This window comes from Canis lupus, chromosome 27 (assembly GCF_048164855.1).
Source record: "Canis lupus baileyi chromosome 27, mCanLup2.hap1, whole genome shotgun sequence".
Classification (NCBI taxonomy): Eukaryota; Metazoa; Chordata; class Mammalia; order Carnivora; family Canidae; genus Canis; species Canis lupus.
The window spans coordinates 16275958-16290175 of record NC_132864.1 but is presented as its reverse complement, the minus strand read 5'-3'; the positions used below and the strand labels follow the sequence as shown (position 1 = coordinate 16290175).

At 54.4% G+C, this 14218-nt stretch overlaps 1 protein-coding gene across 7 annotated transcripts in view; it reads left to right on the top strand.

Moving 5' to 3' along the window:
* The window catches only part of HECTD4 (HECT domain E3 ubiquitin protein ligase 4), a 188927-nt gene extending 174766 nt beyond the window's left edge, over positions 1-14161 (top strand). For all 7 annotated transcript variants that reach the window (XM_072802573.1, XM_072802574.1, XM_072802572.1 and 4 more), the window contains 10 exons: positions 1566-1756; positions 3446-3592; positions 4405-4524; positions 5213-5368; positions 6882-6985; positions 7192-7413; positions 9176-9342; positions 9715-9910; positions 10444-10666; positions 11289-14161. In XM_072802573.1, coding sequence (XP_072658674.1) covers positions 1566-1756; positions 3446-3592; positions 4405-4524; positions 5213-5368; positions 6882-6985; positions 7192-7413; positions 9176-9342; positions 9715-9910; positions 10444-10666; positions 11289-11425 — 1663 coding nt within the window. In that variant the 3' untranslated portion in view covers positions 11426-14161. The remainder of the gene's footprint in view (positions 1-1565; positions 1757-3445; positions 3593-4404; positions 4525-5212; positions 5369-6881; positions 6986-7191; positions 7414-9175; positions 9343-9714; positions 9911-10443; positions 10667-11288) is intronic.
* The last annotated feature ends 57 nt before the right edge of the window (positions 14162-14218 follow it).

Here is a 14218-nt window from a genome sequence, read left to right as displayed (position 1 = left end):
TTTACCTCAGTTAGCTCTTTAAAGGCCCCATCTCCTCACACATTGGGGGTTCGGGCTTCACACATTGGGGGGATGGGCAGACACACTTCAGTCCCTAAGGGGGATAGTTTCTCATTCCAAAGACCCTTTGTTCCTCAGAGTCCTGCTTTGTCTCTGAGTCTCCATTCTCACTCTCCCTGCCTGGCAGCTGCTCACCAGGTCCCCAGGGCCAAACATGGTTTCTCCTTTCTCCGGGCAGGCAGCAGGCGTGGTACTTACGAACTAGAAGAAACCTCCCTGCCCTCACTCAGGTGCTCACCCCCAGGTGCACAGCAAGGAGTGCGTTTCGGGCATCAGGGAAGGAACATCACTTTTAAAGGAAGCATCTCTTTTAAAATCCGTTTTCAGAGTTCAGGGGCTTCTTTGCTGCTCGCCACCGTCCTGTTGTACTTTCACAGAAGGCTCAGAGTCTGACCCTGGACCAGTTTTCTGATTTATTTTAGAAGCCAGTAAGACAGATGACTTTGGGGGCTTTTGAGTAGTAGAATCCCGTTTTGGATTAGAAAATGCATTTGAAGTGCGAAGGGCACAGATTGTCCTGCAAATGAATTCCCAATTGTTATAGCTAGAGGGCTTGTTTGTGGGCCCCATGGGGCCCGTCCTGGCACCCTGCCACCTCCTCCCTACCCCACACCTGGTCTAAGGGCCAGTGGCATCTTTTGTAGTCAGCCAGCTTACAGGGTGTTATGAGGGGACCCTCCTGCAGAGGGGGAGATCCCCTTCTGGAGGAAGCTGTCTCTCTCTCAGCCCTCCTTGGGAAGGACCCAGGAGACCTGTCTCAAGAAGCTGTGCCACTGCCCCAAGATAGGCCCTCCTACCAGGGGGCACCCCGTGTGGCATGTAGCCTAGTGAGGTGCCATGGGCTCTGGAGTGGGAGGCACCCATCCACCCGCCAGCCAGCCTGCTTGCTTTTCTGGGGGGCACACTCACCAAAAATCACGGACACAGAGATTTCCCATGATTCTGTGCCCAGGATGGTCATTTTGTAAAGCTTCAGTAAATGTGTCTCCTGACATTTTCTGGGGCTGGATTTTTTCAGTATTTAGAAGTAGGTTCACATAAGACCTCTGCTGAGGGTCGTGGCTTCAGTGAGACCAGTGGCTGGCACCTTCAGCCACCTCTGGGGACAGCACACAAGGCCAAGCTGCCCCTAGCTCCATTTCCCAGGGGAGGAAACCCGGGCTCTGAAAGCAGCCACCTTGGTGGCCCATGTCACCAGGCAGCCTAGATTTCAACCCAAGGACTCTAGAGCCCCATCCTGAGCCGTCTGCCCTCTGCCCACATGCAGGAGGGAGGCCCACATGGATGCATGTGGCCAGAGCCTGGGGAGGTGGCACCACTCCTCCCTTTAGGCCTACTGTGCTGGCTTCTCCGGGCGGTGTGGGGGAGCTCCTCCCTTCGCAGGGGCTGTCAACACCTTGGTCCAGCACCAAGAAACCTGCCATGAAGCGAGGCTCTGTTCCAGACACCTGTCGGGAGCTGGAACGTGGCCACTGCCCCACCTCGCCCTTCTTGCCCGGCCCCAGGTGTGCCTGCATCGACGTCCGACATGCACACAAAGCATCAAGGAAATGGACCCTGGAGATGGACGTGGCGCTCGTGCAGTACGTCAACCGGCTGTGCCGCCACCTTGCCATCACGCCCGCACGGCTCCACCCCCATGAGGTGTATCTGGATCCTGCAGATGCCGCCGACCCCAGAGTGGCCTGTCTCTTGAGTATGTGGGTCCTGGGGAAGTGGCTGTCAGTGACTGCCCCCAGGCTGCCTGGGGGCATCTCTTACGACAGTCCAGGGGGTTTAGAAAGACTAGATGTGGGATCCCTGGGTGGCTCAGCGGTTTGGCGCCTGCCTTTGGCCCAGGGCGTGATCCTGGAGTCCCACGTGGGGCTCCCGGCATGGAGCCTGCTTCTCCTTTGCCTGTGTCTCTGCCTCTCTCTCTCTCTCTATGTCTATCATAAATAAATAAATAAATCCTTAAAAAAAAAAGGAAAGAAAGAAAGAAAGACTAGATGTGCTTTTCGTGGCCATCGAGTGAGTCCTAGGATCACCTGCTATGAACCATATGGGCAAAGAAAAGGGAGAAAGACACAAAGCTGTTGTTGCAACTAAATTAAATGAGTGAGGCCTTCTCCGTGTTCCTGTAAGCAAGTGGCAAACAGGCATGCAGCTAGCTGGGAGGCTGTCACACCCAGGCCCCTGCCTAGAAGCCACCACCAGTGCCAGGCTGATGTTGGGAGGGAGCAGGGACCAGAGCCGGCAACGTGCCTTAGAGGCATTATCCTTGATCTCTAGAGAGCAGCATGTCTTTTAAAAGCTAGGAATGAAACGAACTAGGGGTGGTGGAAGGGGAGGAGGGCGGGGGGTGGGGGTGACCGGGTGGCGGGCACTGAGGGGGGCACTTGACGGGATGAGCACTGGTTGTTATTCTGTATGTTGGCAAATTGAACACCAATAAAAAATAAATTTATTATTAAAAAAATAAAATAAAAGCTAGGAATGTTGGGCAGCCCGGGTGGTTCAGTGGTTTAGCGCCTGCCTTCAGCCTAGGGCCTGGTCCTGGAGACCCAGGATCGAGTCCCACATCAGGCTCCCTGCATGGAGCCTGCTTCTCCCTCTGCCTGTGTTTCTGTCTCTCTCTCTTTCTCTCTCTCTCTTTCTGTCTCTCATTAATAAATAAAATCTTAAAAAAAATAAAAAGCTAGGAATGTGCCTGCACACACACGTGCACACCCAAAAACAAATATTCTCCATAAATCCATCCCTGGAAGGTGACCCTTGTTACAACATGTTGACCATGATCCCCGGACCAGTTTCTGTGCCTGTGCACGCTTACCACGGGCAGCTTTTGAGTCTGTTCACCCTTGCTTGGCCACAAGTCCTGGCCCTTTGCTCTCTTCCAGATACTTGGAAGGTAGACATGGGCAAGAAATTGTTCCAATGTCTGTCTCTCACAGCTGGAAGGTAGACAAATGTGAGGCAAAACAAGACAGTGTTCCTGTGTCTCAATGTCCTGGTCTTGACCTATGATGTTGCCTTAGGGGAAGCTGATGAAAGAAAGATGCACAGGACTGTGTACTATTTTTGCAAGTAACTAGAAGTCTAATTATTTCAAAATTGATAGTTAAAAATAGCATAGGATGCAGCCCTGGCATAAGCCTAAAGACAGGCTCAGGGGGCCATTGGAATCCCTGAGAGCTGAAGGCCTCCTGCATGGCCAGCCTGGGCCTCACCCTTTGTTTCTGCTTGGCACGGGCTCAGACAGATTGGGAGTCACTCACAGCATCTGTGGGTCGAAGGATAAAATCCCCTGCAGGATTCCTGCCCACCCCTACCTCCAATGACAAGGGTGACCTGAGTTTTTTCACAATCCAAGAGTCTCAGCCTGACTGCCCCTCATGCTCTGCAGATGTGCCCATCGAGAGCCTGCGCCTGCGCTTCGCCCTGCTCCAGTCCCTGAACACCACGCTGGAGACCTTCTTCCTGCCCCTGGTGGAGCTGCGCCAGACACCCATGTATGCCCACAGCATCGCAGCCCTGCTGAAGGAGGCCAAAGGTCAGCACCTGCGCCCGCCAGCACCACACCCCACAGTTACCAGCCTAGGAGGACCCTCTCCCTACATGTAACATACATGGGCCCGGATTAACAGAGCCCGGAGTGGTGACTTCAGTTAATCTCTGAAAAATTAAATTTACTAAAGTTTGCAGGGGTGCCTAGCTGGCTCTGTAAGAAGAGCATGTGACTATCTTGGGGTCGTGAGTTCAAGCCCCACATTGGGTGTAGAGCTGACTTAAATTGGTCGGCTAAGTGTCCAGCTCTTAATCTCAGTTTAGGTCTTGATCGCAGGGCCATGAGTTCAAGCCCCACATTGGAGCCTACTTAAAAAAAAAAAAAAAAAAAAAAAAGCAGTGGCTCTGATTTCACTGTCTGCCCTCTGCATCCCAGAGATGATCATCATCAATAGCTGAGTATCTGTCCTTTCAGATTTTCCTGTTCACATACAAATAGACACACATGATACTTTTAAAAATCGAAAGTGGATGATATCCTAGCCTATGTTATGTTCTGCACCTTCATTTTCTGGGGTTTTATTTTTCACCACTTCAGAAAATGCTACAACAAGCCTCCTTGTACTTTATGTATTTCTGCCAGCAAGGTGCTTCCTGGGCATGACAGTCTGGGGCTTATGTGCTACCATTTGGGCCAGTACTGACAAAGTGTCCCCAGAAAGTCAGGGACCTGATGGGCGTCCCAGGAGACCCCAGTCAGCCCAGAGGGGCAGCATGTCCTCCGCCAGGCCTTGGGCACGACAAGGAAGGCAGGCAGGCAGCCGCATCTGAGCCTCTGGCCCACATTACTCCCTTCAGGGCTGATCTTTTACGACACGAAGGTGACCGTCATGAATCGGGTCCTGAATGCCACAGTGCAGAGGACGGCTGACCATGCGGCCCCCGAGATCACTCTGGACCCACTGGAAATCGTGGGAGGTAAGATTATGCAGAGCAAGAAAATGCAGAGTGGCCATGGTTGAACAAAAGATGCAGTTGATTTGTTGCACATGAAAGAGGCCTGTAGAAGGGAGTCCAGACATTCATCTGGCTGCTTCTGTCCTCCTCCTCTGAGTGTCCCAGCACGTGGCTCCCACCTTCAGGGTCCCCTGGTGAGCCTGCATCCTGGGCACAAGAGGAAGGAGGGAGGCAGAAGGAGCTCTCCACATCCTGGAGCTTCACCTCTCCTGCACGGCTCACTGGAGAGCTGGCACGGGGCCACAGCTAATGGTGGGGGGCGGGTGGGATGTGGAGATTTGTTCTGGTTGACCATGGATTTGCTAGAGCTGGGGTCCCGGCATCAAATGAGAGGGGGCAGTGTCTCCTGAGGAGGCAGCCGGGCGGTGGCCATGGCATGTGAACACACACACAGCATGGAGGGCACACACAGGAAGTGAGAGAAGAGCATGGACCTGGGTGCGGGGTGCTCCCCTAGGGATAGAGAGGAGGCTGGGAGCCACGTGCCTGAGGCTTAGAAGATACTCCAGGAACAGAGAGAAGGCAGGGTGGCTGGAGCAGGGGCAGGGAAAGGGCCAAGAAGTAGGCATAGGCCTGGGGAGCATCTGTCCTGGGTGTTAGAGCAGATGACAGTGCTGGAAGGGTTTCCCTGGTTCCTGTCTCTTTGCAGGGGAGATCAGAGCTTCGGAAAACTCGTACTTCTGCCAGGCTGCCCGGCAGCTGGCCTCGGTGTCGTCATCTCAGCTTTGCGTGAAGCTGGCTAGTGGTGGCGACCCCACCTACGCCTTCAACATCCGCTTTACTGGGGAGGAGGTCCACGGCACCAGTGAGTGTAGCCCCTGGCCGGCTCCTTGCAGCCAGTTAGGGGCAGGGGGAGGGGGGCTTTTTCTTGAGAGTGTGAGCATACCTGGGCACTTTAGTCTGCGGCACAGAAACCAGGACTGGCCCCAGAGCCACCAGCCTGTCCAGGCCCTCCAGCCCCAGCCCCCAGGGATTTGCCCCAGCCTGGGTGGGAACCAGCGCTTGCCAGGGACTTCAGCCCAGCATCACCTGGGCTCAGGGACCGCACCTCTGATCAGTGCTGAGGGGCAACCATAGAGATGCCATCAGTGCAGGTTGGCCTCATCCCCTAAGCTCAGGGTTCAGCTGGGCCCTGTGTGTCCCGTGAGAGACAGGGTGCTGGGGGAGCCCTTCTGTCATTTCCCCGTGTGGTGATGAGGGATAACATCAGAAAATGCTCCCTGGTGACCCTTTAAGCCATGCTTAGTGAGCCCCAGACATTCAGGAAATACTTCCCACTCTGGATGAGAGAAGAGACCCAGTTCTTCAGCCAGACGCAGTGGGAACGATGGCCGTTGGGGCAACTCCATCTCCCATCCCCATTCGCATCCTTGCATCCCGTACTGGCAGGGCCTCCAGTCCTCTCAGTGCTCTTACCCACTAAGTACACAGAGTATGTCAGGCCCACCCTCAACACCTGCCCTTCCTTGGAGCACCAAGACTGCACAGGAGACTTGACTGATAGGGAAACTGGCACGCCAGCAGGTAGCTTCCCCAAGGTCAGGCAGGTGGCTGGGGCACAAACCCAGGTCTGTCTGATTCCACGGCCCAGCCCTTGGTGACTTCAGCAGGCAGAAATCTGCTTCCCCACCGAAGCTGAGTGAGGAAATTTGTCCCTGAGCAGGTCCTCTGCCTGGCTCTGACCAAGCAATGTGTCCACACAACTATCCTCAGAGCTTCCGCCCCTAGGGCACTGACGGGGGAGGCACAGAGAGAGAAGACCCAGCCACAGAGAGGAGTTGGCCAAAAAGCCAAAGGCACGTGTGGAGTTAGAAACACTGAGGACCACAGCCGCCTGTTGCCCTCTGCAGGCATCCCCGCATCAGTCTGGCAGTTAGACACTTAGATGCTCTCTGAGCAGATCCTGAGCACTGGGGTGGCGGGGGGGCGGGGTGCAGGGCTGAGTAAAATGGGTGGTCCTTGGTACAACCTATAGTGACAGATGTCGGTCAGACAAGCCCGCAAATCAGTGTGAGCTTCTGGCTGCAGAAGGCGGCCCCTATGAGGGTCTGCATCTCATCTCCTTGAATCCTTGAAGCCAGCCCAGGATGTGGGTCCAGTTACTGTTCCTGTTTGATGGATTGGGTCACCAGGAAGTGATTTCCGGGGCCACCCAGCTAGTAAGTGGCACCATAGGACTTGACCCAAAGTCTCTCTACCCTCGGGTGAATTTTCTGTCACCTCTGGTACCGCTGCATCCAGGTCCAGCTGGGGATGGGGCCTGCGGGCAGGCTGGGCTGCGAGGGTCTCGATGCTGAGGGACCCCCTCTGTCCCACAGGTGGCTCTTTTAGGCACTTCCTGTGGCAGGTGTGTAAAGAGCTGCAGAGCTCCTCGCTGTCGCTTCTGCTGCTGTGCCCCAGCTCCGCTGTCAACAAGAACAAGGTAAGCTGCCCGAGGCCCGGGCAGCTGTGGGGTAGTGGCCCCCGTTTGGGTGTGTGTCGCCATCGGCCCTGTGTTCTCTCACTGCACCAGCAGGAGGGCTCTGGCTCAGGGGTGTGAGCTGGCGGTGCTTTCCTGCTGCCTATTGGAGACTCCTGTTCCCGGGTGGGAGCTCTGGTCAGTCACCTTGCCTCTGCTTCCATTCACAGGGCAAGTACATCCTGACCCCTAGCCCCATCACCTATGGGGAGGAGCAGCTGCTGCACTTCCTGGGCCAGTTGCTGGGGATTGCAATTCGAGCAGATGTCCCTCTTCCCCTGGACCTCCTGCCCTCCTTCTGGAAGACCTTGGTGGGGGAGCCCCTGGACCCTGAGCAAGACCTACAGGAAGCAGACATACTCACCTACAATTACGTCAAGAAATTTGAGAGTGTAAGTGCATAGTACATCCTGGGGACAGCAGAGCTCCAGAGCAGTGTCCCCCGGGCTCACTACTGCCTCTGCAGCCCGCTGTCCCCTGGTCCTCTGTGCCGCAGGAGCCCAGCCTTCTGCCTGAAGACCGATGGGGATCTCTCAAAGAACAGAAAGGAGCCTGAGCCATCTCTGCCAGCTTATGTCATAGGGACAGAAGCCCCTCTGGCTTCTTTTCCTGTTTGATAGTGGTGGAGTAGGAGTGACTGACATGCCATGACAGGCCTTCCAAAGACACAGGGGTGAAGGGTTCCCGGCAGCTGACTGGCGGAGGTCTGGGAGGGGAACTACTACTGGCAGACCCACTTTCGCTTTTAAGAACTTGGTTTCAGGGCCTCAGAGCCCAGATTGGCTCTTGGGGGTCACCTGAGATTGGCTGGGGAAGGGGTTGGGAACATGGCCCTCCTCCTCCTTGTGCTCGAGACACACAGAGATAGCGAGAGCACAGCTGTCTGCACACACAGACCAGCCCCCGAGGGGCTGTGTGCTCAGTGCTCCGCCTGCCAGCTGGTCCGCAGTCATGGGGGCCTGCCGTGGGTCAGGCTCTGGGCTCTCACCTGGTATGTGAGGCCCTGTAACGGAGGGCTGTGTGTACATGTCCTCATGATGAGGCCAGAAGGGAGGGAGGCTCAGAGAGAGCTGGCTGGGAACAGAGCCACCAGTGGAATCTAGGCCTGTCCAGCTAAAAAGCCTCCTCAAGTTAGAGACAGGGTGTGGGGGCACCTCTGCCCCAGCCCTCCCCTTGGAGGCCAACTGCCTGTGTTCATGGGAGGAGACTGTGTCTGAGGCCTGGCTGTAGCCTGCTCTCAACAGAGCCTCAGCCGAAGGAGGCCTTTTTGCCAGGTGCTCTGCTGTCCCCCTCAGCCACCACTTGAGATCAGCCAGCACAAGGGAGCACCAAAGCCAGGCTTTTGGATCAATGGTTGGCTTCTCAGCAGAAACGGGGATGACAGTGAGTTGTCTAAAGTCAAAGCAGTATGGCCCCCATGGGCTGGGGATCTATGAGTCTCCGCCAGGCACTGCTTTGAGAAGTCCTCCCAGTGCTGTGGGTAGCAGCAAGGGCCTGGGGCACACAGGGGATCTGAGACAGCATCCAGGAAGTCCAGCCAAGGCCTTTCTGAAGGGGTTGGGCAGAGCCTCAGAGGGTGCTGGGATAGCAAACTGTATCAGGATTGAGGCACACGAACCAAGAAGAAATATTCTGAATTTTGGGCATTTGTGCCTGTAGCCTTCACAGGTCTACTCTCCTCTGGGCCAGATCCAACCATCTCCTCGGTAGCCCAGCATGCACATCAATGTCTTTTGGACCCTAATTTTGGTTTTTAAAATGATTTGCTTTTAAAACTAAATATGGATAGATTTGGCTTCAGGCAAGGCTGAATGGCATTATCAGTAATTAGTTTCAATATGGCCCCCAATAGTACAAGATGTACCATCTTACAGTCACATCCACACCAGTGAAAGAAGGCTGCTGCTTCCAAATGGTAACAGAAAAAACCCGTGCAATTTGGGTCTCATTAGCCAGGCCTCGGCCACATACCCAACCCTGAATTCATGGCAACTCTGATTGGGCAGGCCTGTGCCATGTGCACCTTCCTAATGACCGAGGGTAGTCCCTGTCCAAATAGTGCCTGGCGTTTACCCAACTGGAGACTGGAGTTCCATCTTCCAGGGGACCTTGGGAGGGCCAGGCAGTTAGCCTCAGTCTTCCTCTGCCCTCCAGATCAACGACGAGACTGAGCTAGAGGCCCTGTGTGCCGAGATTGCCTCTCAGCACCTGGCCACCGAGAGCCCTGAGGGCCCCAACAAGCCATGCTGCAGGTTTACCTACCTGACCATGACGGGCGAGGAGGTGGAGCTGTGCAGCCGTGGCCGGCACATCCCTGTGGCGTGAGTGTGTGTGCACACGGTGGGGACAGACCAGTCTGGCTGAAGGGATGTCCCAGCAGCACCTGGACTGTGGCAGCCTGGGCTGGGGTGGGTGACAGATGGATGTCACCAGTTAGAGGAATGTGAAGCAGGACATGGGGTGCCAGCAAGGGTGGAATATGTTCAACAAAAGGACTTTGTATTAAGAAAATTCCAGCTGTGAGGTGGGTGACACCCAGAGGCAGGAGAGGAGTTCACGGGGTTCTCAGAACCAGGATATCCAGTGTCTGGGACCTCTGCTGGGTGGGTGTGGCCCTGAGACCCAGGGGCCACCCTGGCACTCTCCCTCACCAGGCCCCCTCCCTCACTGCCCCCCCTCCCCCGCACCTGCAGGTGGGAGAACAAGGACATCTATGCAGCAGCCATCCGGAGCCTACGGCTGCGGGAGCTACAGAACGCTGAGTGTGTGACGGCCGTGAGAGCAGGCCTGGGCGCCATCATCCCCCTGCAGCTGCTCACCACACTCAGCCCGCTGGAGATGGAGCTGCGTACCTGCGGCCTCCCTTATATCAATCTCGAGTTCCTCAAGGTCAGCAGCCTGGGTGGGCCGGGGAGTCAGGCTTTGGCAGCAGGGACCTGCCCGGGTACTCCCTGTGTGCCAGGTGCTCTGTCCCCATGTGTGGGGGAGCCATGCCCACCCCCCGTCACAGTTGAGTAAGCCAAAGCTTAGCAGAAGTCACCTTGGAGCATGTGGCAGGGTCAGCTTCACACCCAGATCGCTGGCCTCCAGGCCCATGTCTTCAGCCACATCCCAAGGTGGAGGCCATTCTTGCAGAGCCCCATCCATGCCCCAGCCAGCTTCTCTCGGGCTGGACCCTGGCCTCCCAGGGTTCCTTCTTTCCAGCTGCAAGACCTTGCCTGAGTGACTTCCCATCCAGGGAGAACGGTGATAGGACCTGCCCCGCCCCACACACACCCCCCCCCCCCCGCCCCGTGTCCATGGGGTAACCTTGGTCGAGCCTCCCTGCCGCACTGATGTGCAGGCAGCAGTCACCCAAACAGGTGGCTTGGCCTAGGGAGGTCCTGGGTCTGCTCACATCTTGGGGGGCCTTTCTTCCTCAGGCCCACACCATGTACCAAGTGGGGCTGATGGAGACGGATCAGCACATTGAGTTCTTCTGGGGGGCGCTAGAGACGTTTGCCCAGGAGGAGCTGTGCAAGTTTATCAAGTTTGCCTGCAACCAGGAGCGCATCCCATTCACCTGCCCCTGCAAAGATGGGGGCCCTGACACAGCCCACGTGCCCCCCTACCCCATGAAGATTGCCCCCCCAGATGGCACAGCAGGTACTGGCCTCACCTCAGCATGTTCCAAGTGGGGACACACAGGCCCTGTGGGAGGAAGGGTGGGGGGCAGGTGCCATGTGCCTCTCAAACCTAACCTTGGCCAAGAGTCAGTACAGGCCTAAGGTTGACATATTCTGATACTTAAAACATTTCTGGATTTTTAGCTTTTTAAATTTTCCAACTTTTTAAAAAAGATTTTATTTATTTATTAATGAGAGAGACAGAGAGAGCACGGCAGACACAGGCAGAGGGAGAAGCAGGCTCCCTACAAGGAGCCTGATGTGGGACTCGATCCCGGATCCAGAGATCCCGCCCCGAGCTGAAGGCAGATGCTCAGTTGCTGAGCCACCCAGGCATCCCTCCAATTTTTAAATGTAGGAAAAATAAAATAAAGCCCTCTGCTGGCCAAACAAACCTACGTACAACCAGAGTCCCTCACAAGTCAGCAGTGGTGCCTGTGCTGTACAACGGTTGTGTCTGCCATTCTCTCCTCGGAAATCTTTTGCCCCCGCCCTGCCTCTCCTCCTGCTGGGCCTTGGGGTTGGTTTAGAGCTGCCCAGAGAAGGCCTCTCTGGGATCGTAACCCAGCCTCCTAATACTGGCCTGGCGGGGTTTTTTGCAGGTTCCCCAGACTCTCGCTACATCCGAGTGGAGACCTGCATGTTCATGATCAAACTTCCCCAGTACTCCTCTCTGGAAATCATGCTGGAGAAACTTCGTTGTGCCATTCACTACCGTGAAGACCCCCTAAGTGGCTGAGGGAAGGGAGCCCCAGAGTGAATCCGTCACTGAGGCACCACTCCGCCAGCTTGGGAAGCCTGCCACTGAGGGCACGTCTCTCCAGGCCCTACGTGAGGAGTTGGCGACATTTTGCTTTTCTGAACTTCTGTCCACATTCCAGGGCTTCCTGGAAGACTTAACCTTTTGTATTTGTATGTTTCGTGATGGGTTGGTTCTTTTACTACCTGTTTGTGGTATGTTTGTAGGATAGCTTAGTGCCCAGGCAGCCTGTGTCTCATTTGATCTTCCTGGACATTGTCTTTCATGGCCACTGGATTCTGATGCTGAAAGGCCCCCCGTTAGTTCCACCCAGCAGGGAGCGGGGGGGGGGGTGGCGGGGGTGAGATGCCAATGGCCACACACAGCATCCTGTTCTCTGCAGAGCATCTTCACAACTAAGCCTGTGGCCCTGCCCCTCCTGCCTTGAGCTGGTTGATCCTGGACGCAGCTCCTGCAGCCCTCCTTGCATCTTGAGGTGGCCGGGTCAGTTACTCAGACATGGGAGGCTTACACCGGGAAAGCTTCCCGTGTTAATCTTCTGGCTCTGGAATGTGGTTCATCGGCTGTATTTTCCTGAGGAAAAGCCCCCAGTGGTTCCCCCATCCCTTCTCCCCCCAGACAACTCTCAGCTGTCCCTTCTGGGCCTCTGGTCTGACAGTTCTCTGCTGCGTGTTCCAAGAAGCCCACAGGTCCATCCTGACCCTAGCGCATAGCCAGGCGTGTCTAGCTCCAGGAGCAGAGGGGGACACTACAAGGAGGAGGGACAGTGCTCGAGTGGGGCCTTTTTCTGAGATTCTGAACAGGAAAGCACATGATTCAAGCCAACCCCCCGTTTTGTACTCAGAAGCAGCCCACCTTCACCATAGTGTTTGTGAACGGGCCTCACCCCATTTTAAAAAGAGCTGACTGAGGTGCTCTGCTCAATTCAGGGTAAACTTCAGTGACTAAGACCTTCCAAGGCCCACTGTGGGGTCATTCTGCCCCTTGGGCCAGACCCACCCCACACCCCCTTGCCACCCCGTGTGAACGTGTGTGCCAGGGCTGAGCTGCTCCATGCTCACCCACTGCCCCCAGTGCATTCGTGCCCCAAACAGGTCTTTGTCCGATGGTACTTTGTTCACAAGCAGCATATGCCATCTTGTTGGACACTGTCATTTAGGGCCCTGCCAGTTCTCATGGAATTGCATCACTGTATTTATTGTATAATATTGTGAATACTGAAAGTTTGGAGTGCGTGCTGACTAGAAGGCTCTGGAGTGTGAATGCTGGGGAGAGAAAGCTGTGCTTCTTTCTCTGCTGTGGCCCTGGCCTGTCAGAAAGATGTATGGATTTTAGAGTTAGAGCCATTAGGATCCATCTCCTCCCTCTTATTCTTAGGAAATGCATAAAGGACCATTAATAGAAGTGATTCCCCAACCTAAGGAAAAGCTAAAACCGGATTAATCCTTCTGGCTGCATTGGTTACATTTGATGCAGGAGCAGTCCGGTATGGAGGTGAGCGCCTGCAAGCAGTTTCCCTGCTTGAAAGGAAGAGGGTTGGCTGCTGCCTCCTAGCGGTGAGAGCCCCATTGAGTGGAGGTCACACCAGGATGTAGTCCTGACAAGGATCCTCTTATTTCTGCATAACGAAAGAGCCTCTGGATTAGAAGACGTGGTTCTTCCTCTCTGTATTTTTACATTCTTGGTCCCTTCCAATCCTTCCCATCCCTTGAATGGACTCCGAATTGTCAGCTACCTCCCCAAAGGGGGTTTGGGAAGCTTCTTTTGGCCCATCACTTGGTGACAGCTGTGAGTGAGATGCTGCTGCTAACATGACTGCTTCTCCCAGAGAGCACATTGAGAGGTCCAGACCGATTCAAACCTTGGCCCTAAAAAAAAAAAAGAAAAGAAAAAAAAAAAAAGAAAAAAAAAAGTGTGCTGTAAAGTTACTTGATGTATATTTATTATAATTATTTATGGTTGCATTTAACAAAGTTTTCATTCAGTTTGATGCTATTTACACCATTGCTGTGTAAAGGAAGCTCACTACAGGAAAAAAGTCGCACCAATAAATAACCTTCATCTAATTTTGATCTACCTGAAGAGTTGTGTGATCATCTACTCACTGAAAAGACTCAGAGGCTGACAGGCTTAGATGGCTGTGCTACTGAAGTGCTGGCCAGTGTTTGGGAATTTGGCCTCCGTACTGGATGTGATTCTTACTCCATCATGCTTATAAACTACCCCTTCCTCCCATTTGACTCTTTGAGGCTGGTTTTCAGATAGGAAGTGTGATTGAAGGGATGGAAATCCAAAGTTGGAGCTAAACCTAACTGCATGTTCTGTCCTCTGCTCATAGTAGAGCTCCTGTATAGCCTCTTATGCCAGTGTGAGGATTTTCCTCAAGTGGATCATTGCATTGGAAGAGTCTAGGCCACATATCCTCCCTTGGGAGCTGGCAGTGGATTTATCTACTATCTACTGTATGGGAAATGCAGAGAAGATAAAAAGACTTCGTGCTGCTTTCCTAAGATCCATGGTTCTGTCCTCTTCTTGCACAACTGTCCCTTGCCACCCCCAAAGGGAACCCTGTGGTCTGCATTCAGGAAAATCCAGTCTCCTTGACCTGCTTATCACCTCCTCCTGCTCCATGGGAATCCTCCCACAGACCCACTTAATTCTTTTTCCTTTGACCGTACCTTACTTGTACTTAATAAATGCTAACTTTTAGTGGAAGTGTCCCACCTATGTCTTTATTATAGGAAGAGCAAGAGTCCTCTTGGATGAGGAACA